This window comes from Maylandia zebra, linkage group LG3 (assembly GCF_041146795.1).
Source record: "Maylandia zebra isolate NMK-2024a linkage group LG3, Mzebra_GT3a, whole genome shotgun sequence".
Taxonomy (NCBI): Eukaryota; Metazoa; Chordata; class Actinopteri; order Cichliformes; family Cichlidae; genus Maylandia; species Maylandia zebra.
Window position 1 is genome coordinate 61255783 of NC_135169.1, and position 24033 is coordinate 61279815.

At 44.2% G+C, this 24033-nt stretch overlaps 2 protein-coding genes across 2 annotated transcripts in view; both read right to left on the minus strand.

Annotated features, from left to right (window-relative positions):
- The window catches only part of LOC143416884 (uncharacterized), a 463686-nt gene that overhangs the window by 25201 nt on the left and 414452 nt on the right, over positions 1-24033 (minus strand). The window contains exon 17 of the mRNA XM_076882531.1: positions 17286-17462. Within this exon, the coding sequence (XP_076738646.1) occupies positions 17286-17462 (177 nt within the window). The remainder of the gene's footprint in view (positions 1-17285; positions 17463-24033) is intronic.
- Positions 21536-24033, minus strand: part of LOC143414177 (uncharacterized) — a 36635-nt gene continuing 34137 nt past the window's right edge. Inside the window, exons 5-6 of the mRNA XM_076877956.1 lie at positions 22197-22275; positions 21536-21796 (exon numbers count right to left, since the gene is read on the minus strand). Of these exons, the coding sequence (XP_076734071.1) occupies positions 21536-21796; positions 22197-22275 (340 nt within the window). The remainder of the gene's footprint in view (positions 21797-22196; positions 22276-24033) is intronic.

Genomic DNA, 24033 nt, shown 5'->3' on the forward strand with positions numbered 1-24033 from the left:
CTATGATGCAGTGTGCTTTAAGAAGATCTAATAGTTGAGCACAGAGGTTTCTGTGTAAAATTCCCGCTGAGGAAAAGTGTTGTGTGTGAGTGTGAAAGCACGCTCTGGGTGAGAGAGTGTGTGTGAAGCTGCGAGGCGCGCTCTGGGTGCTGTCTTGTGGGTAAAGCGCGCACTGAGTGAGAGTGTGAGTGAGGCGCGCTCTGAGTGTGTTTTCTGTGTGGAGTGTGAAGCGTGAACACAGTGACAGTGACGGTTGATGTGTTTGATTAGGAGGACATTAGAGCAAATACACATTTTAGGATCAAAGGTTGATGCCTAGTGTACCTGTGGAACTTTGCCCTAGGAGTGGCGACCCTCCTGTCCGTGGACGCGTGGCCAGGACCGGCGTTGTCCGGGTGCCGAGGTGGTGACTTGGGGAGGTGAGGGCCCCCGCATAGCTACGGAAATAACACTGGAACGGCCGTGTAATCACGGGTTCACATTTATTTCCGGACTAGAACAAGACACATTTTGCGAACAAACGTTGAGTCTAGATTAGTAAAGAAATATAAAAAGGTTGAATTCCTCGTTTCAGTGGTTGAAATTGTTGTGTGCCTGTCCCCTGACGAGTGTGAAATTAGAATAAAGAGGGAATTCGGAGCCACATAGAGATAGACGGGCATAATTGGGTGTGTTACTCTGTGGTGTAAACATTTAAAAGTATTAAAAATATAAAAAAAAAGGAGTGAAAGGGTGAGAAGTGTGTGGTGGTGTGAATATGTCGGGTCTTAAATCTGACATAGAAAGAGGAGAAATGCAGGGTGAGTGGAAAACTGTTGATGAGCAGGTGAAGGAGTTGTTGCGGGCGCTGAGGGTCATGCGACCTGGCAGCGTGGGTGAGAAAAAATCAAAGGCTGCAGCTGTGGCAGCGAAAGTCAAAAAGTTGTGTGATAAGGAAGGAGTGAGAGGAGAAACAAGAAGTTCGTTGGCAAAATTATTTCTGGGAATAGCACAGAAGCTCCAGGAAGAAGAACAGGACATTAGTACACAGTTAGAGGAGGCTGCTTTTTGGAGCAGGCGGAAACTCGGGAAAAAGTTGCAGGAAATTCAGGAGGAGAAAGCCCGTGTAACGAGGTGGGCTGTGACATGCCAGGGGGTGGAGCACTGGATGAGGGAAAGAAGGGAGGAGCCTGAGAAGCTGATGCTGCCGGCTTCTCCGGTGAAGTCATCGCTCACTGGCTTTCCCCCTCCCTATCAGGCCCCCGCCCCCCTCTACCCTGTGCTGAGGGTGGAGCAGGGCTGTCTCTCTGGTGAAAATGGCCAAGTTTTAGAAGTGACAGGAGGCTATGTAGATTGTGATATATCTAAAGAGCCCAAACGACCTACTCCACCCCCGAGGGGTGAAAGAATAAAGCAAAGCTCCACTTTTGTTAATGAAGAGGGAGCTTGTGGCGGAGTGCAGACACCGCCCATGAAACAGTCTCCCCAGCAGGCAGAGTCTGAAGAAGAGCGGGCTGTGCGGCTGCTTGAAACAGCTATAATAACTCTAGAGCAGCGTCATCAAATTTCTGAGGATGAGGCATGTAGTGGAGTAGTTGTTGCACCACAGGTTGACAAAGGTGAGGTGTGCGGGCCCGATGGGGACGCATACGAGGGCTGGTTATCAGGCACACTGGATGATAATACGCCAGTAAGTGTCTGGGAAAAGCAGAAATTAGATGCAGTGCCGGAGCTAGAAGAGGCCTTTTACAATAGAGCAGCTAGAGAAAAAGCAGGAAGAGGCAGAGTAGTTAAGCCCAAACTTCCAAACAAACCACACCCCATGACGCGTCGGAGCCAGGATGATAGGGACACTTTGTCTCTGCCGGGGTCATTCCCCCTGGTGGTGACCGCTGGGGGTCACATGAAATACAAGCCATACGGGGTGGGAGATGTAACTGCATTGATTGAGTTATTACCTCCTATTACAGACGGAGGTGCGGGGTGGTTAAGAGAATTTGATAGAGCAACAACAGGTGTTCAACTAGCCCTAGGTGATTTCAGAGCTGTGGTGGCCAGATGTGTTAAAGGCACAGCACTGGATGACATAGAAAAAATAGCAGGTACAGCATTGATGGTTGATAGCATCCCGTTTTGCCGTGTTGTGAATGAAATATCTCATGCATTACGTGAAAAATATCCCACTCCAAATGCTGCTAAGATTTTGAAGTTGTTGTGGAAGCCTGATCAAACTCCAAGGGAGTACATAGAACAGGCTAAAGCCACATGGGCCCTTAACACTGGCCAGCATCCTGGTAGAGAGGGGATGCAACAATTGTGGTTTAGAGACGCTGTGTTAAAAGGTGTGCCCGAAAAGGTCAGAGTGGCCATGACTGATAATCCCGACATGGAGGGAGCGGAGTCTCACGTGTGGGAGAAACATCTGGTGCATCGCCTGCAGACAGCTCATGATGAGGTTATGGCTAAAACTGAGGAGACGGATAGCATGAAAGAGCAATTGTTGAAATTACAGCTGGGTGAAATGAGGGGAAAAGCAAATGACAAGAAAAAGGATGAAAAAATAGCAAAAGTAATGGTAGCTCAAGGTTTCCAGCAAATGGGGACTGATGTTGATCCTAGTGCATTGCCAGTAGACACACCGGGACTCGCGCGAGGCACAAATTGGGGTGGCCGTGGGGTCGGTAGAGGAAATTGGGGCTCACGTGGTGGTCAACGGGGAGGAGGCGGCGGCATGGGCAGGCAAAGGGGTGCGCTAAGAGGAGGTTTATATGTGCCAGGGACTGTGTGCTTCAACTGTGGTCAGACTGGACATTGGTTTCGAGAGTGCCCAGAACCACCTCAGCCGTTCAGCAACAACATGCCACGTTCGGCCAGAAGGGGGCGTGGACAATGGTCGGCCCCCAACTCACAGATGGCTCCACCAGGCCAGTATTCAGTGGAATACTGGCAGCAGGGACAATACTGACACACCCCACAGAGAGGCCTGGGCATAGGGGGAGGGGCAGACCCCCTGTTGCCACTGAGGGTTCATGGACGTAACCTGCCCTTTTTAGTGGACACAGGAGCAACGTATTCCACCATTCGTACGGCTCCTGACGACATCCCACTCACAGACACAAAAATCAGTGTTATCGGCTTCTCTGGGGCAACCATGACTTTGCCAGTGACCGTCCCTCTAAAGACGGAGTTAGGACGCCAGTCCTTAACACATTCATACATGATTTCATCACAAGTTCCAGTTAATCTGTTGGGCAGGGACCTGCTCATTAAGCTGGGAGCTACTATCATGTGTGGAGCTGATGGATTAACAGTGACTTTGAAAGATGGCACACAGCTGTCCTGTTTGCAATCAGGAATGAGAGGACAGTGGCTGTTATCTGAGGATTGTGAACGTACAGCGCAGATTTACTGGGCGCGACTGACCACATCAGATGGAATTCTGGCACAGTACCAACTCTGGCGTCCCTGGATAATGTCCATGTCTGTTTACTCTCCCTTGCGTGACCCCTACCACGTGACCTTGTTTTATGATCGCGAGCGCACTGAGTGCTTTGAGGAATTGTTTAATGAGTGTTTAGATGAGACAACTTGGGAGCTTAACTCTCAGGACATTTATGTTGGTACAGCTGGAGTGGCAGCGTTTGTTCCACTCTCTGAAGATAAAATGAGTTGGTATAGAATGGGGGATGAAGCGGTTCCCCATGTGTCTTTGGCAGTACACGAGGGTCATCAAGCAAAAGATTTAGGCCCCATGGTGAGAACAGCCACAAGGGCCACAGATTGGCAACAAACACAACTCACTGATGTCTCATACTCACCCAGTTGTAAAACATATCGAATTTCTGTGACTGCTACTGATCAGAGTGTGTTAGAGCACAAACTTTTAAAGCGCACACATGGCAGGGAGAAATCTGATCACGAGGAAGCTGTTAAAGGCTTAACAGAACTCCCAGACACTCTGTGGTCTAAAGGTCCAACTGATGTGGGTTTAACATTTTGTTCACCCATCACATTTGAGTTAAAGGATGACACCCCTATTTGGCGTTCACAATACAGACACAGTCCAGAGGCAGATAATGGGATTGCAGAAACTATTTCAGGGCTCCTGCAGGTGGGTGTGCTGGAGTCGTCTTCCTCTGCATGGAACACTCCGATCCTCCCAGTTGAAAAGTCAGGCACGGGCAAGTATCGCATGGCACATGACCTTAGGGCAATAAACGCTGTCCTTAAGACACAAACAGTACCTGTACCAAACCCCTACACAGCTCTGACTAATTTATCTCCAGATCAGCGGTGGTTCACATGCATAGATTTGGCAAATGCTTTCTTTTGTCTCCCTCTGCATCCATCCTTAAGAGATATTTTTTCATTTACTTACAGGGGCCAGCAGCTGCGTTACACACGGCTGCCGCAGGGTTTTGCCCTTTCACCTGGCATTTTCAATCAGGTACTAAAAAATGCTCTTTCTCCATGTGTATTACCTGAAGGATGCACACTGATCCAATATGTGGACGATTTGCTGATTGCCGCTAAAACAGCTGATGCTTGTTTTCAAGCGACAGTGACGGTGCTTCGTCAGCTGGCTAAAACAGGCTTTAAAGTAAGTAGAGAAAAACTCCAACTTGTCAGAACTGAAGTTACATTTCTAGGTCGTGTGGTGGCGATGCAGACGGTGGGCATGTTGGCGTCCCAGAGGGAAACAATTATGCCACACCCCCAGCCACGTACAGTTAAAGAAATGTTGTCATTTCTTGGGCTCACAGGTTACAGTAGACACTACATTCCTGACTATGTGGGCAAAACCAAACCTCTGAGGGATTTGGTAAGAGAGCACGGCATGAGAGATCTCACAGCTAATCTCAACTGGACCACTGAAGCTGAAATGCGGTTCATTGAATTAAAGCAGGCCCTGTCTCGTGCAGCAGATTTGGCAATCCCCGATTATAACTCTGATTTCTCAGTTGATGTTTCTGAAACAAATGGAGTAGTAAATGGTGTGTTGTTTCAGAAAAAAGGGGGAAAGAGACAAGTACTGATGTATATCAGCATTGGCCTGGATAACACAGAAAAAAGACACCCCATGTGCACACAACATGCAGCAGGGGTAGCAAAAATAATTCAGAAAGTGGCTCACATTGTAAGAGGGCACCCACTGAAAGTGCTCACAACACACAGTGTGGTGGCCTATGTGAACTCACAGGCATTTACAATGACCCCATTGAGACAACAGAGACTGACTAAGATTCTGGAGTCTCCAAACTTGACCTTCACACATGAAGGGATTAACATGGCAGATCAAATGGGGGGGGGGGGGGAACACCTCATGACTGTACACAAATAGTAGAGGTTGAAGAGAAAGTAAGGTCTGATTTGAGAGCAGAACCGGTGAGTGAGGCAGATGATTACTTTACAGATGGATGTTGTTTTAGAGATCCGAGTGAAGGATTGAAAACAGGCTATGCAGTGATGAAAGGAGTTGGAGAACAGCTGCTGGTGGAGAAATCAGGAACATTAGAAGGGCCTCAGTCAGCACAGAGAGCAGAGCTTATTGCAGTGATAGAAGCTCTGAGATTAGGGAAAGGAAAAAGAGTTAACATTTATACTGACTCAGCATATGTTTTCGGAGCAGCACATGTGGAGTTGGGGCAATGGAGGAGGGCTGGATTCAGAACAGCCACAAATAAACCGATCAAACATGAGGAGGAAATGAGACAGCTGGAGGACGCTCTGAAAGAGCCTCTGGAGGTCGCTATCATAAAGTGTAAAGGGCATGACGACTCTGACACTTGGGTGGCGAAAGGAAACAGAGCAGCCGACGAGGAAGCAAAACGGGCGGCAGGCTATAAGGAAGGAAAACAAATGGTAAGTATGGGTATGGAATGGGGAGACCTGCCAGCCCAAAAGCGAGAGGACATCGAAAAGGCGCAAGGAGGAGCCTCACCCGAGGAAAAGGCGGTGTGGCAGGAAAGAGGGGCTGTACAATCAGAAGGACTGTGGAGAGGGCCAGACGGGCGGCCAGTGCTCGCAGCAGAAGTGGCCCAGGAGAAAATCAAAGAAGCTCATGGGCTAGGTCATGTGGGAGTGGCCCAGATGGAAAGGGATTTGTGTCATTGGTGGCATCCCTACATGAAAAACCTGGTAAGGGAACATGTGAGAGCCTGCCTGATTTGTGGACAACACAATCCGAAGCCCACCGTGAAACCAGAAATGGGTAAGTTTCCTTTGCCAGAAAGACCAGGCCAGGAAATTGTGATTGATTACACTGACATGATAACCACTGTTCGAGGGTGTAGATATCTGTTGGTGTGTGTGGATGGACTGACTGGTTGGCCAGAGGCGTGGCCTACACGCCGAGAGGATAGTAAAACAGTGATCAAATGTCTGGTGAATTATTATGTCCCTTGGCATGGATTCCCAGAGAAGGTAAGGTCAGATAATGGCACTCACTTTAAAAATCGAGATCTCGCTGAGGTGGAATGTATGTTGGGGTTGCAACATAGATATGGTACAGTTTACCATCCACAATCTCAGGGAAAAGTGGAGAGAATGAACCAAAATCTTAAAAACAAATTGGCAAAAATCTGTGCACAGACTAACATGAATTGGGTTGATGCTCTTCCCATAGCCTTAATGAGTGTAAGGTGCGCCGTTAATCAGCGCACTGGGTTTACTCCATATGAGCTGCTGACAGGAAGACAATTTCCAGGCCCTGCAGCAGGTGTAAGAGAATTAAGAGAGGAAGTAAAAGTGTCTGAACATGTGAAACAGTTTAAAGCACTAAAAGCTCTTGTCTCTAGTTTCACTACGCAGGTGGGAGATCCAACAGGAAAGGAGGTGACCACGCCAGAGGCGAAGTGGGTGTGGCTGAAGGTGTATAAGCGAAAGTGGGACGAGCCCAGGTGGACGGGACCTTTCGAGGTGACCACTCGAACCTCTCACGCGGTCCAGCTGAGGGGCAAAGGCGACACCTGGTACCACTGGAGCCAGTGTGCGGCAGCGGAGGAGCCTAGGCGATCGGAGAGGCTCTTGGCGAAAAAGGGGGACACGGCTGTGACCCCAAAAAACACAGATCTTAGTATAGAAGGGGCAGAATAATCCCCTGATCTGTGTAACGACCAAAGGGTAGTCCACCCCGGAGGTTGAAGAAAGAAGTCGAGAATCACCCGACGAGAAGATAGTATTAGCTACAGCAAAATTAAATTTAAAAGTGCCGTAGGCCTAAAGCTCTAGTTTAGAAGTTATTAGCAAGTATTAAAATGGGGGAGGAAAAGTCTAATGCAAAAATAAAGCTTCTGGAGAACTGGAAACTGATGGGAGTGTTAGCTATGATCACTATTGGTGTGCTAACTACTGTTTTTCTGTTGTGTGAGTTGCCCAGTTACAGAACTCATCCACCTCCTCTTCCTCTCGCGGACCCTGAGGCGACCAGCTCTGAGCGTGATGTAGGTGAGAAACCAGATCCTTGTTTGGAGTATTATGGAGGCATAGAGGTGGATTACGTTAGAGGATCCACCACAGCCTTCACTTTTGATCTGTGTTCTGTGATAGACTGTGGAAAGGATCAGACCAGTTGGCGCGGGTACGAAGTGTGGACATGTCATGACATAAGATTCACGAATGCTTGTCTTGTAGGTAAACCCACCGCCACGGGGTACACCCCGTGTGAGGAGTGGGACATGGTGACCGGTTACACCCTCCCAGGATGGGATACACGGGGCCGTTGGGAGGGGTTTGCAATCCAGCGTGATTTCAGTAACACACAAAATCCACTTACAATGTCTATTGGTGGGTGGCAGGTTACACCGCAGCGGTACAGAAAAGAAGATAAAGTGTTTTATTTAGTGTTGGGTGTAGATGTATTTGGGAAAGACCCGAGGGGCGTAATAAAGATAAACTTTAAAGATCCATCCTGTAAATTACCCAGCCACAACGCCACATTAAGCTGTAATTTATCTAGCAGCGACACCGCATCAACCAAAGCCCCCCCTTCCGTGTCTAAGGTAACAAAAATGGACTACACAAAGTGGAAACCCCGACAGCTGATGTCTCGTGCCACAGGCTATGTGGACAGCAACCTGTGGTTGGACTGGCTGATTGAAAATACAAAAGAGCAAAAGGTGTCTGATTGTGTGGCATGCGCTACAGCACGCCCACGTTTATTTATTGAACCGGCACCTCTGTATCCAGAGGACCCCTGGGGTTTTGATTGCATGCTCCGACTTACTCGGAGAGCAGTAAATTCAGGAAAATGTGCTCCATTATCTGCTTTATTTCCCCCAATAGATAATAACACCATTCCCGGACCATTCACACCTAGGAAAGCTAATTATACTTGTTTCAATTTTACTGCAGATGATCCCGGAGAGCAGGAGTATGACGCTGGAGAGATCCCGGCTGATTGGTGTGAGGTCACATATCCAGGAAGAGGAGAGGCAGCGCGTGCGGGCGCCACGGTCGTGGGTACTTGGGCTCGAGCGGGTTTGTACTATTATTGTGGAGGTGGGAGTCTGCATGTGCGAATACCAAATGAAGCGGTTGGTGTTTGTGCCATGGTCAGACTAGGAGCGCCTCTGCTGATAATAGGGGGTAAGGATAATTCTGAGGGGGTAGAGGGACATGCGCGACGACCACCTAGGCGCAGACGTCAAGGGTGGCCTAAAGGATCATCTTGGTCGTTTGATTTAACTGTTAATTCACCCACATATATAGATTCTATCGGTGTTCCGCGTGGCGTTCCAAATGAGTTTAAATTAGTAGATCAGATAGCAGCTGGTTTTGAAAACATCCCAGTACTTTCTGCCTTGTTTCCCGTCACCCCCAACAAAAACGTAGATAGAATTAACTATGTGCACTATAACGTTCTCCGACTGTCAAATTTGACCCGTGATGCAATTCAGGGCTTAGCAGAACAAGTAGGTCCAACCTCTCTGATGGCAGTGCAGAACCGGATGGCGCTGGATATGGTTCTGGCTGAAAAAGGAGGGGTTTGTGAAATGTTTGGACAAATGTGTTGTACTTTTATTCCCAATAATACTGCTCCGGATGGCTCTGTAACTCGAGCACTGGAGGGGCTACGAACTCTGGCCCATAATATGCATGAACATTCAGGTATCGAAAATCCGCTGGAGGAATGGATGACTTCTGGTTTTGGGCAATGGAAGGGATTTGTTATGTCAATCTTGGTCTCACTGTCTGTTTTCACTGCTGTCTTAACCACATGTGGTTGTTGTTTGATCCCATGCCTCAGAGCACTAGTAGTTCGTCTTATTGACAGGGCCGTAACCTCAGGGCCGGAGGGCCGGGGGGTCATGATGCCTCTGTTAAAGGATGATCCTGAGGAATGGAGAGACGTGGACCTTGTGACCATGGAGTGCGTCTTGTAAGTGATCTCTTTGAGAAAAGAGATCAAAGGGGGTGTTGTTAAAGACTAGTAGTTAAACATATGCCATTTTATGACCAGTAGTCAATGTAGTAAATTAGCTTAACAGCTGCAGGCCATATATTATCCTTTAGTTCTAATGGTGTGCTATGTATGTAGTTTAGTCTCTATTATACTCTTGAATAAAAGAAACATAATCATTTGTATTTCATTAGACAAAATGTGCATTACTCTGTATCCTTGATCAGCTGTGAATGTCTGACACTGTTTTCTTGAGAATGTTTTATTGCTGAATCATGTGAAGAAGGCCATAAGAGGGAGACTAGGTGTCTGGGCAGAAGAGATAAAACCACATTCTTTACCCCCCTTCCAATTTCACACAGAAAGACAGGGAGGCAAGGTCAGGAGCCAGGCGCACTAAGAATTAGAAAAACATGTGAAGATGCAGCTTTTATGACAAAGAGGGGGGCTGGGATTAGCTATAAAAGTCTGTGAAAGTTGCCACCATTTTGAGACATGCTGTCGAACCTCTGCAGGCATCTCTCCCGTCCGGACGTTGTAATGCTCTTATTGTGAATTGTATCGAAATAAATGACTGTTGATTGAGCATATATACACCGAGTATTGTCCTTCCTTCAGCCCAAAGATTCAAAGAACTGCGTGTTTTCAACAGTGTGAAGTGTGAATACAGTGACAGTGACGATTGATGTGTTTGAATAGGAGGACATTAGTGCGAAGAGAATGCTTTAAGATCTAAGGTTGACGCCTAGTGTACCTGTGGAAATTTTGTTCAAGGTGTGGCGACCCTCCTGGTCGTGGACGCGCGGCCAGGACCAGCAGCGTCTGGATGCTAAGTTGGCAACTTGGGAACTGAGGACTCCTGCATAGCCCCAGAATAACACTGGAACGGCCGTGTAACCACGGGTTCACATTTATTCTGGAATAGAACAAGAGAATGCTTTTACATCTAAGGTTGAGTTCTATCATAGGTGAAATATAAAAAGGTTGAATTCCTCGTTTCAGTGGTTGAAATTGTTGTGTGCCTGTCCCCTGACGAGTGTGAAATTAAATAATGAGGGAATTTGGAGCCACATAGAGATAGACGGGCTAAATTGGGTGTATGATTCTGTGGTGTAATAAAAATAAAAAGGAGAGATAGTGAGAGGTGTGTAGTGGAGAATTATGGAGGAGTAGAGAGAGGAATGTGTTGGGAGACTGGCGTGCAGTTTACGCTGTCAAGGTAGGCGTGTTGCCTGCTTATCTGTTTAACAGTGATGAAAATGAAATTAAAATAAATCTCTTAGTGTGTCAATACAGGAAGCTGCGGACCTGGACCAACTGCCCCCACAAGCACAGTGGCCGAAGTAAAATTATAGGTAATGGGAACCACACCCAGCATGAATCAGCAGCTGTGAAACAGACAGCAGCGAGGAGGAATTAAGAGAAGTTTTTAACTCATAAAATTGGGGCCAACGAACTTGTGGAGGTTGGGAAAGGCGTCCGGAGCATCACAACAAAAGGTGAAACAAAAACACACACAAGCAGAGAAATGTGAGAGAAAGGCTCCTTTTAAGGTAACGCCTAGTTTGAGAAAAAGTTAAAATTAACCTGGTTGCCTACAAATGCACACACACGCAATGAAGAAACAGCTTACACTCATGAACATGTGAAGATTTTCCAGCGAGGTTAAAGAAAAAATTAACATACTTAAATAATAAAGTTTATACATTACTGACAAAGAAACCCTCTGGGTTGCAGGACAACAATTTAACTAAAAAAAAAGAAACACTGGTCTAACCAACCAGGGAAGACACAACAAATTTAGTGGTAAAAAGATTCAAATTGTGACATGTTTTCTGTTGATTGATTAATAAAAGTGATTACTGAATGAAAGAAAATTCCATTTTTGGGCTTTTAAACATGATCTTAAGAATTTTAATATGTACCTGTGTTGTCCTGTCAGCTTGGTGGGTCATGAGTGGATTATATGGTGAGAAAAAAAAAAAAAAAAAAAGGGGGGAGAGAAGGCTGACACAGGGCCTGGCCCCGTTGTTTCCCCGTCTAAATAACACAGCCAACACAACATAATTTTCCTGTTCGTTTGTTTTTGTTTTTGTTTTTGTTTTTGTTTTTGTTTGTTTGTGTTTTGTTTTTGTTTTTTCTCTTTATGCTTAATTACAGGCTGCTTTGCCGCCCTGAAAGCTGAGGCTGACTGGACTCCTGCTCTCCCCCATACGTGACACTGACCAAATGCTGCAACAGCTGGACCCACAACAACGACCTGAAAAGTCAACAGTGCTGCAGGAATGTGATCTCATGCAGCAGAGACGGAGAGCACTAAATCTAAGGCCCGTTTCACTACACGGGGGAAAATTCTCAGACAGCTTCAGCTGACAGAGCTGTGACGAGACGCCCGCCAAGCCCAGATGAAAAGTAAGGCCGAGCAAAACAATGCTGACCTTGATAACTTTGCATTAACACTGTGCAGGACAGTGATGGACCAACACGGAGGATCGGGCGGCGAAAAGGGCGTGACCGGGACAGGAGGAGTAACTGAGGTCAAAAGGCACCTCAGAATGGACAAAACACACAGAAGAAGATGCAGGTTTTCACCTGCGGCGAGCATGGACACTGGAGAAAGGACTGCCCCAATGGGGGTCAGAACCAGGACGGACGGAACTTTGAGCAGCAGCAACAGCAATGGTCGCAAACAGACTGAAAAGGAGGAGGGCAGGACCCCAGGGCATGCTTCAGGCTGTGGTTTACCCAGAACACCAGAACAGGGAAGTGATGAACACACACACATACATCTACAAACACACAGATTCAGAATAAAGTGAAATACACACATGAACACATGTGCACTCATTGATTGAGTGAGAAATGACACACACACACACACACACACACACATACATACATTAGAATGCTGATTCAGTGAGAAATGACACACACACACACACACACACACACACATACATACATTAGAATGCTGATTCACTGAGAAATGATGCACACACATACACATGCACACGCTTGTGCAATGAGGAGTGATCCACACACACACACACGCTCATGCAATGAAGAATGCTTTGCTTATGCTGATATGCAAAATGCTGCACACAAACATCCCAGTACATAATTTTTATGAGGAGCCATTGATTACCATTGATAACTTAGAATGTGTTATATGTCACCCAGAGGGCATTTATGTAGAGTTAATAAGGTCTAAAACGGTTTGGTTATGAAAACAATGTCTGTGCGTGATGTCTGTTTATGGCTCAAGGCCTTGACTGAATTCTTTGCTGTGCTTCACACAGCCCTGATGAGGAACAGTGGCACAGAGTGAAGATGATGAATTAATAGTGTAAGTTTTAGGTCGGAGTACGGCATTTTCTGTGATTGAGTTTTAATACAAGGAGGAACAAAAGGTGTTACGGCACCTGAGGTTCTCATTCCCACACAATATTGTCTCGGCAGGAAGCAAAACGTTCCTGTGAGTTTCTGGTTTATTTTTTTGGTTTTGCTCTGAGCACTAGCTTGATTTTATCAGTGAGCTTTGGCTTGTGTTCTTTCTCATAAGCGAGAGAGGGATAGTTTTATGCTTGGACATGTCTGCAACGGGCCCTAGTTTGTGTTATTGTTATTAGTGTTTTGTTGGTTACGTCTGTTTTCGTTTTTGTTACAGTGCACTGAGGAAAAAACATCTGAGAGGTGTGATCCACCGGTGGTGAGGTGGTGACATGGTGATATTTTGTGAGTTCATGATTTAACAATCAGCTCTTTAAACCAGGCCTGAAAGATTGAGATTTAAAGTGCTATAAAAATGTATTACTGTAAACAGTTGCAAAGTGTGCTTCTCCATGATTGTAATTGGCTTGGGAGAAAAATCACTTACAGTGGGGCAAAAAAGTATTTAGTCAGCCACCGATTGTGCAAGTTCCCCCACTTAAAATGATGACAGAGGTCAGTAATTTGCACCAGAGGTACACGTCAACTGTGAGAGACAGAATGTGAAAAAAAAATCCATGAATTCACATGGTAGGATTTGTAAAGAATTTATTCGTAAATTAGGGTGGAAAATAAGTATTTGGTCACCTCAAACAAGGAAAATCTCTGGCTCTCACAGACCTGTAACGTCTTCTGTAAGAAGCCTTTCTGTCCCCCACTTGTTACCTGTATGAATGGCACCTGTTTGAACTCATCATCTGTATAAAAGACACCTGTCCACAGCCTCAAACAGTCAGACTCCAAACTCCGCCATGGCCAAGACCAAAGAGCTTTCGAAGGACACCAGGAAAAGTATTGTAGACCTGCACCAGACTGGGAAGAGTGAATCTACAATAGGCAAGCAGCTTGGTGTGAAAAAATCAACTGTGGGAGCAATCATCAGAAAATGGAAGACATACAAGACCACTGATAATCTCCCTCGATCTGGGGCTCCATGCAAGATCTCATCCCGTGGGGTCACAATGATCATGAGAAAGGTGAGCAAAGATCCCAGAACCACACGGGGGGACCTGGTGAATGACCTGCAGAGAGCTGGGACCAAAGTAACAAAGGTCACCATCAGTAACACACTACGACGGCAGGGAATCAAATCCCGCAGTGCCAGACGTGTTCCGCTGCTGAAGCCAGTGCATGTCCAGGCCCGTCTGAAGTTTGCCAGAGAGCACATGGATGATACAGCAGAGGATTGGGAGAATGTCATGTGGTCAGATGAAACCAAAGTAGAACTTTTTGGTATAAACTCAACTCGTCGTGTTTGGAGGAAGGAGAATACTGAGTTGCATCCCAAGAACACCATACCTACTGTGAAGCATGGGGGTGGAAACATCATGCTATGGGGCTGTTTTTCTGCCAAGGGGACAGGACGACTGATCTGTGTTAAGGACAGAATGAATGGGGCCATGTATCATGAGATTTTGAGCCAAAACCTCCTTCCATCAGTGAGAACTTTGAAGATGAAACGAGGCTGAGTCTGCCAACATGACAATGATCCAAAACACACCGCCCGGGCAACAAAGGAGTGGCTCCGTAAGAAGCATTTGAAAGTCCTGGAGTGGCCTAGCCAGTCTCCAGACCTCAACCCCATAGAAAATCTGTGGCGGGAGTTGAAAGTCCGTGTTGCTCGGCGACAGCCCCAAAACATCACTGCTCTCGAGAAGATCTGCATGGAGGAATGGGCCAAAATACCAGCTACTGTGTGTGCAAACCTGGTAAAGACCTATAGTAAACGTTTGACCTCTGTTATTGCCAACAAAGGTTATGTTACAAAGTATTGAGTTGTATTTTTGTTATTGACCAAATACTTATTTTCCACCCTGATTTACCAATAAATTCTTTACAAATCCTACCATGTGGATTCATGGATTTTTTTTTTCACATTCTGTCTCTCACAGTTGAAGTGTACCTCTGGTGCAAATTACTGACCTCTGTCATCATTTTAGGTGGGGGAACTTGCACAATCGGTGGCTGACTAAATACTTTTTTGCCCCACTGTATAGGGAACACTGAGAAGTTCTGAGTCTAAAAGGATTGCACCGAGTCAATCCGGTCCAAAAAAACAACAAGGAATTGTTTTCCTTTTAAAATGATGACGTCATCTTGCTGGTGATGGATGCTCAAATAGGTTGCGCGTGAGACTCCATTATCAGCAACATCTGGTATGAATGTGTGTGAATGAATGCATGTGACTGGACTGTGATGGACGGACTAAAAGTTTTGACTGACTTGAGACTGAGACAATGACTGTACCAACTTTAGGATTAGTAAATGCCAACAAATAATTCACCCAGCCGGCAAGAGAAGGGTGGATGCTTCGCTTTGTTTTGTTTTATTTTTGCAGGAGCAGGACGATAAGAGAGACTGAAGAGGAGAATTTCTGATGCTTTTTGAGATATGATGTCACTGACCTTTTCTGGAAGTGGAAGTTGAGTTTGAACATCTAACAATGGTGATATGAAAATTTCTATGAGTTTATTTTTGTGTTTAATAATTTAGCTATGGTAAAACTTAGGCTTATAATGTGTTAGACTTAGAGATTATTCATTAATTTTTGATTACTTTTACACACACATAGATTATGATTAGAATAAGTCCTGAACATAATATTCTGAACCAAATTTGAATCATTAGAAGAACAATGGATAACAATATTAGATTATCAAGGCTAGGGAGAGAGGTGTTTTGGTTTTCGGTCTCTTGCAGAGAAAGGAGCAGACACCAGACGGGGACACGGAGATATGAGGACCCTTCACAGCAGAGACAGATGTAGGGACTGCTGCGACAGCAACTGGGGTCAAGTGTCATGGCGTTTGGGCTCCTTGAGAAGATGGATCCCACAAACACAGCAATAACCATGAAGGGGTTGGCGAGAACCAGGAACACCATACCGAGTATTGTCCTTCCTTCAGCCCAAAGATTCAAAGAATTGGGAGATTTCAACAACTTCAAGAACAGTTTACCTTCAAAAATTGTTAGGATGCCTGGGTCGTCGACCCAGGGTTTTTGAGTTTATGATATTATTTATACTGTCTAGTTTTTGGTTTCTTTGAGTTCTGTCTTATGGCTTAGGTCTCTGTCTTCTTTAGTTGCTCTGTCTCCCCTATCACCTGCATCCCCTTGTCTAGTTCGCGTCTATGTGTATCCTTAGTTCCTATATCCCCGTGTTCAGTCAGTGTTTGTGTCTGCCCTGTTCCCACATCTCTGTTTCCTTTGTAGTGCCTGCTTATGAGCCTGTGTCTTTGTTCAGTCTGTGTTATGCGTTTCCTGTTTTACTTTGAAGGTCTCTGTCTTTTCTCAGTGTGTTCAGTTTACGCTTCTTTGGTCTCGTCAGTTCTGATTTGCCCCAGCTGTGTTTCCCTCCTGTTACTCATTTCCTGATTTCTCCCTCTGTGTATTTAAGCCCTGTGTTTCTCTGTGTCCGTGTCGCGATCTACCGTTTATTTTGCTGTGTGTTTTGCCTGTCCACCGGTGTTAGTTTATTTTTGACATTTTCCAGTTATGTCATGTTTGCGTTCAGCATTAAAGCTGTTTTTGTTTAAGTTCTGTCTCCGGAGTCTGCACCTTGGGTCCTATTCCTGTCTGCACACAGCTACACCTAACAAAAATCTGTTTCCTGCGTTATTCACTGCTTATTACGCACCAGTCTGCTGTTGTGTTCACTGCTGTCGGCCTCCGAAAACAAAGCCTCATTTCTGCTGTTCAATACTGAAGAAATTTAAACCTTTTAAAATGATGACAGATTACAAACTCTCAGCTGTGTCTGTAATCAAACCTCTGTAACTTTGCTTCCCTTCAGCAGCATCAGCTCATGTTCACATGTTGATTCATGGTTTGCTTCAGTTTTTGATGGACTGCAGAATATTTTGAAGGTTATCTGCTATAAAAAGCCAGAACAGGAAAATCTGCTTCATGTGTTTCTGTTTGATCCTCAGTGACTTTGACACAAAGGCCTCTGCTGTGATGATCACACCTCTGATCAAGTCTCACAGTGTCAGCTTTGTTTTTATACATATGGATATGTGCTGATAAATGATCAGAGTTATAATATTTCCCACTGTCTGCTGTGTGCCGTGACCTTTGACCTGCTAAAGACAGTCGGCTGTGGATTATTCATTGTTGTGTCTGATACTTAGAACTGTGAGGAAGAACCCTACACAGTTAATCAGGGTCCCCTCTCTCTGAATCAGGAAAGGTGGGCAGGCCGCGTGTGGGCCGCGGGCCATACGTTGAGTCTCACTGTTTGAAATGTGAACATTGTTCTGCTGCAGTCAATGGACTAAACCAGAGAAGAAGAAAACAGACTTTACCATGAAGATCCTCAGTGTGGATCAGTATAATATCAGCCTGATGTCTGCAGTTTAGTGTCAGCACAACTTTCACATCATATTCATCTCAGCACAACTAAAACATGCTGACTGACCTCAGAGTTTCAAGTCCACATCCTGGACTCTCCAGGAAACCACACAGATGCTTCACTCCTGAATCCTGCAGCTTGTTGTTCCAACTCAGGTCCAGCTGTCTCAGATGGGAGGGGTTGGACTTCAGTGCTGCTGCCAGATAATCACAGCTGATCTCTGACAAACCACAGCCCCTCAATCTGTATAAAGAATGAAAGATGTAAGTTTATTAGACAAAGTGTGAGCTTGAAATCATTCAGTGTTTCATCATCTGTTCAGAGCTGAAGAAGGTTCAGAATGTAGAAGTTTAGAAAATGGAAACTCCAAACAGCTGAAGCCAACAGGAAGCAGCTTCAAACAAACACAACAAGAGAAAAAACTCTGAATGTTTCATATTAAAGTCGTACATTTCTCATAAAAACAGGACAAAGACTTGAAAAAGTCGTGTTTTTCCTTCCAGGAACCACAAGGCTTCACTTTTAAAGGTGAAGTGTGAAAGAAATGGACATATTTGAAGTCCAACACCTTTTTCCAGTCACATTATTAAAGCAGACAAACTACAAGCTCATTTTCATTCCAACAAGTCATCTTCTGACCTGGACTAACAACACTGGTCTCTATGTGCAGCTGGCTGTGAGACCAGTGCTCAGGGAGCGTCTACAAAGTGCAACACTGAAAGAACATCACACACTCATTTGCTTCCATCATCCAACCTGAAGAGGAAACAGAGACGCCTCCCCTTCAAAGTAAAAGCTGCTCCTTTTGGACACAGTATCAAAGAAAGTCTACAGTATAACATAGAAAAGACAGAACAAAGTTTTGGTTGTTTTTAAATTGTGCAGAAATGAAACTACACTAAGCTCAATTATGTGACAGACATTTCATCCCATGTCAGTTTGGCCTCATCCTGGGCCCAGGGGCCACACACAGCTGGGCTCCATCCAAGAGACAGGAAACAAACCAACACAATAATAAAAAGCACCATGTGATCTTCTTACATCTTCAAGACAAACATAGTAAAAACATGAGCATATTTGTTTCCTGATAAAATGATGTGACAGGTAGGTAGTAAAGTGGTGGTGTTACAGCCTTTCTCCCCTCTGCTGCCGAGGCTGTTAGTCTCTCCCAAACTCAGCTACAGGACTTCCAAATGAATGAAAGCAGCAGAAGTGGCTTTACAAATGAAAGAGGAAGAGGAGAAGAAGAGGAGAGGGAGGCCACCCTGACCATCACTCCAGCTGAAAACATCACACTTCCATTAAAGTTGGTGAGAAAATGTTGAGCAGGATGAGCTGCTGGCTAATCTGGAGGCTGTAGCAGCAGCTCACAGTCACAGTGGATTTCCACTCATGAAAAAGCTCTGGCTGCTTCATTTCTCATCTCATATCAGAGACTTTAAAGCTTCACTGAAGCTGTACTGTGATGCTTCCATATCCCAGTGAGGCCTCCATAATGATTTCAGCTGTTCTGTACACACACTGTGTGCCCTGTATGGCTCAAAGTCTCTGCAGCCTGTTTTTATCTGCTATCATCAGATCTTCATCATCCTCATTCACATCCCTCACACACTCTACAGCCTCATCAGCACTGACTTCATCTTCACTGACTGATGGAGCACAACATGAACCTGTGGAGGCTGAAACACTGTCCTGTCAAACATCTCCCCGTCACCACTCCACTTCTGTCAGCCTTTAAATGAACCCTGCTCAAGTCTGTCACTTCTGTTTGGAGCCAAAAGAGGTTAAAGATTACGCCACTACATTCTTGTCTAGAAAATATTAAAGTGTATTTGGTGACACACAAAAAAGGGTAAAGTTTAAGTATAGTTTGGGTCCACACATGTCCAAACCCTGGTGTGTAGGCCTACTTAGTATTGAGAAAAGCCCACTAAAAGAACGCCCACCAGACCAAAGCAATGGTTTTGACTTGATCAGCATTAACCCCGCCCCCTGACTTTGATGGGTGAAGCTGACAAATAAAATGTATTTATGAACAACGATGCAGGGCCAGGAGTAGCAACGTGAATTAAATAAATACATCATTAAATAATTCATTAAATGTGTCAGTAAAACAATTAAAATAGAAAACAAACCAATAATTGATTAAATATGTAATTAACTAATTTGAATTGTACATAAATGAATAATGAATTATTTTAAATGAAATTAACTGATAATTAATTATCAATATATTTTTTTAATTAATTACTAAAATAAATAATTCATTAATGATGTATTTATTTAATACTACCATAAAATTATTTCTAGTTTAATCAAAAATAAATTTAAGACATCAATATTAAATAAATATTATATATAAATATATAAAATTATATAAATATATAAATATTAAATAAAAACTTTATAACTTACAGAACTTTTTTAGAGGCTTTGACCACTGGCAGCAGCCTCAGAAGAGCCTCCTCTGAAGCAAAGTATTTCTTCAGGTCAAACACATCCAGATCTTTTTCTGATGACAGTAAGATGAAGACCAGAGCTGACCACTGAGCAGGAGACAGTTTATCTGTGGAGAGACGTCCTGAACTCAGGGACTGTTGGATCTCCTCCAGCAGAGAATGATCATTCAGTTCATTCAGACAGTGAAACAGATTGATGCTTTTCTCTGCAGACAGATTCTCACTGAGCTTCTTCTTGATGTACTGAACTGCTTCTTGATTGGTCTGTGAGCTACTTCCTGTTTGTGTCATCAGGCCTTGCAAACGACTTTGATTAGTCTTCAGACCCAAGAGAAAACGAAGGAACAAGTCCAGGTGTCCATTGGGGCTCTGTAAGGCCTTGTCCACAGCACACTGGTAGAAGTATTTCTCTGAAGATTTTCTTGTTTGAAACACCTTCCAAGTTGTTTCTTGCTCTTCCAGCAGATTGAGTCCAGAGTTGATGAAGGTCAGGTGGACATGAAGAGCAGCCAGAAACTCCTGAACACTGAGATGAACAAAGCAGAACACCTTGTTCTGGTACAGTTGTTTCTCCTCTTTAAAGATCTGTGTGAACACTCCTGAGTACACTGAGGCTGCTCTGATATCGATGCCACACTCTGTCAGGTCTGGTTCATAGAAGATCAGGTTTCCTTTCTGCAGCTGATCAAAAGCCAGTTTTCCCAGAGACTCCATCATCTTCCTGCTCTCTGGACTCCAGTGTGGATCTGTCTCAGCTCCTCCATCATATTTGATCCTCTTGACTTTGGCCTGAACCACCAGGAAGTGGATGTACATCTCAGTCAGGGTGTTGGGCAGCTCTCTTCCCTCTCTGGTTTCCAGCACATCCTCCAGAACTGTAGCAGTGATCCAGCAGAAGACTGGGATGTGACACATGATGTGGAGGCTTCGAGCTTTCTTGATGTGGGAGATGATCCTGCTGGCCTGCTCCTCATCTCTGAATCTCTTCCTGAAGTACTCCTCCTTCTGTGGGTCAGTGAACCCTCTCACCTCTGTCACCATGTCGACACACTGAGGAGGGATCTGATTGGCTGCTGCAGGTCGTGTTGTTATCCAAAGGCGAGCAGAGGGAAGCAGTTTCCCCCTGATGAGGTTTGTCAGCAGCTCATCCACTGAGGTGGACTTTCTAGGGTCAGTTAAGATTGTAGTTTTGTGGACGTCCAGAGGAAGTCGACACTCATCCAGACCATCAAGTATGAACACAACCTGGAAGTCTTCAAGCCTGCAGATTCCTGATTCGTTAGTTTGATTAAAGAAGTGATAAACAAGTTCCACCAAGCTGAACTTTTCCTCTTTCAGCACATTCAGCTCTCTGAAAGTGAATGGAAATATGAACTGGATGTCCTGGTTGGCTTTGTCTTCAGCCCAGTCCAGGCTGTATTTCTGTGTTAAGACTGTTTTCCCAATGCCAGCCACTCCCTTTGTCAGCACTGTTCTGATTGGTTCACCTCTTCCAGGTGAGGCTTTAAAGATGTCTTCTTGTCTGATGGTTGTTTCTGGTCTGTCTGGTTTCCTGGATGCTGTTTCAATCTGTCTGACCTCATGTTCCTCATTGACCTCTGCAGTTCCTCCCTCTGTGATGTAGAGCTCTGTGTAGATCTGATTCAGGAGGGTTGGGCTTCCTGCTTTAGCGATGCCCTCAAACACACACTGGAACTTCTTCTTCAGTTGGGCTTTAAGTTCACGTTTACAGAGTGGAGCAAATATTTCTGAAGGTAAGAAATTCAGAAACAAATATTATACAATAAATATCCTAGCCTTTCAGTACCCTGAAAGGATGAATGTCTATTGGTCCATTTCTTGAGCTATTAGGAAAGATCAATATTCAGTCTTTAGAGAAATTCTCTTACTGCTCTGCAGATGGTCAGCCATCTCATGCTGCTTAAGTCTCCTCAAGAAGTGGAGTGTGATCTTCAGAAATGCTTCTCTGCAGCTCTTTATTTCATTTTCATCCTCACATTCAAATATCTCCTCATCCTCCATCTGGCTCTTTAAAGTTTCTGGGTGATCTGGACTCAGAAGCTTCTGGATCTTCTTCAGCTCGTTCTTCACAAACATGGTGATGTTGTCCTCCAGCCGCTAGAAAAGAAGACTATATGAATTACCCATTGGTAAATGGACTGGTTCTTATATAGCTCTCTTTGATACTCTGTGCACACAAAGCATTTTATACAACATGCCTCATTCAACCAAGCACATTGTTCTATGCTTAAATACTTTCTTTCACACTCTGATGGATGCATCAGAGGGCAGCTTGGGTTTAGTACGTTACTCAGTACATTTGCCAGCCAGGGTTTGATTCACAAACCTTCTGACTAGTAGCTGACCTGCTCCCCTCCTGAGCTACAGTCACCCCAATCTGACTGAAATCATGGAGCCCAAACTCTGACTTATGTTGGACACACTGACAATCCTCTGGTCCACAAAGTGCAGCATAGAGGTGACTGAAAAGAACAAATGTAAACGTAGTACTACAAACCATAACCACAGAGTCCAGGTGTGTTTGATGTTGCTGTGCAGACTGACCAGTGGAAACCTCTGCTCTCTCCTGGTCCACTCTGTGGAGGAGTAATGTATAATTAGCTCATGTTATGTCTGTCCACACACAGACACAAGCTAAAGGTCCATGAAGTGATGTTTGGATGGGTTCAGTCAATCAGATGACTGTCATGGTGAAGCTTTGCTAGTCCTGCTGATCCCACTGAGAATTAACAACTCAGTTCCAGATGTCTGTAGTTTTCTGCTCAGTTTCTTTAGTCCCAACAGCTCTTACCATCTCCTGCATAAAGCTTTCCCTCCATGCTCAGATGCCCTGGAACAAGGTGCTCTCTTTATATCAGTGACTGGTTTAAAGTGCCAACTTGCAGTGCTCGCCAAACTTTGTGTCAGCAAAAGTAGTTCTAATGTTTCTTACATTTATTATATTTTTTACATTTTTACACACAAACCAATGAACGCAAAAACATAAACTTTTCAGATACAATGTTACAAAACTCAGTTCACAACTACACAGTCTGATTTACAAGCAGTGTTGGTCAAGTTACTTGAAAAAAGTAATTAGTTACTGATTACTGATTACTTCTCAAAAAAGTAATCCCGTTACTTTACTGATTACTTATTTTCAAAAGCAATTAATTACTTAGTTATTTAGTTACTTTTAAAAAACATGTTCACTACCTGAATGCGTGATAAATCAATAGACCTTTTGGGCCAATTCTATTTTTTCTGCATAATCCATCATATAAAAGTGAATCAAATGGAAAAGTGTCTTTTTAAAAAATTTGTTTATTACTTTTAATCTTAACTTTATAAACAGTTCATCAAACAAAAAGTTAAATTAAATTCAACAGTCTTTGACTTTAATAAATTTGTTTAACATTTGAACATATTTCTGCACATTACACCATATTTTAAGAAAATAAAGGCTTAAACTGTATTTCTGCATACTCCAGCATATAACATAAATTATTTTTGTGTATACACACATCTTTTCATATAAATAAAGCAAAAAATAAATAAATAAAATAAATAAAATTAACAAAAACATCTTTTAACAGTTGGTAAAGTGCAGAGAGGCATAATGTTGAGATTACAAAAACAGAAAATGCTATTGCATGCTACATTCAGGCTGTTAATCCAGTCTCAGTTTGTGGCAACCCTGAAAAAGACCTATGTTTTATTGTTTTCTTTTGGACTGAAACAGTGGTTATATCGCATCAGCAGAAGTTTCTCAAACCTTCTATCAGACATTCTGTTCCTTTTTGGGGAAAGCACCAATCCACCTAAATTGAACAGCCGTTCCACTGGTGCACTGGATGGAGTTGGACTGTTGTATTTCATGTACATCTTTTTGAGATTTGGAAACTGATTCAGAATCTCAAGCTCATAGCCTGACTTTAAAAAGTCAGTTACCGCACTTCTTTTTCTGCTGAGAAGCTTTCTGTGGGCTGATTCTGAAATTCAAAAAAGTCCATTTTGGCTGGGCTGGCTGGGATTTGGGACACATTAGTGTTCTCAGTTGCAGGAGCTCCTTCACATACTCTCTCCTACGCTCATCTCTCAGCCAACGAAGTTTAAACTTGGGACAAGTGGCCGCTGCGAGAAGTCCTTCTTGGCTGTCCAGAACAGCATCAAAACGAGTCTTGAGGGCCTGTAACATACAATATGATGCAACTAAGAATAAAATTATTTTACTGTATAATTACCTATTGTCAATATTTTGTGGGCTTTACAGCTCTAAACCATCTATATTTTCTATTATCATGTATGTATTGTATGTATGTACTGTATGAGATTTAATTTTGGCTGAGGCTTTT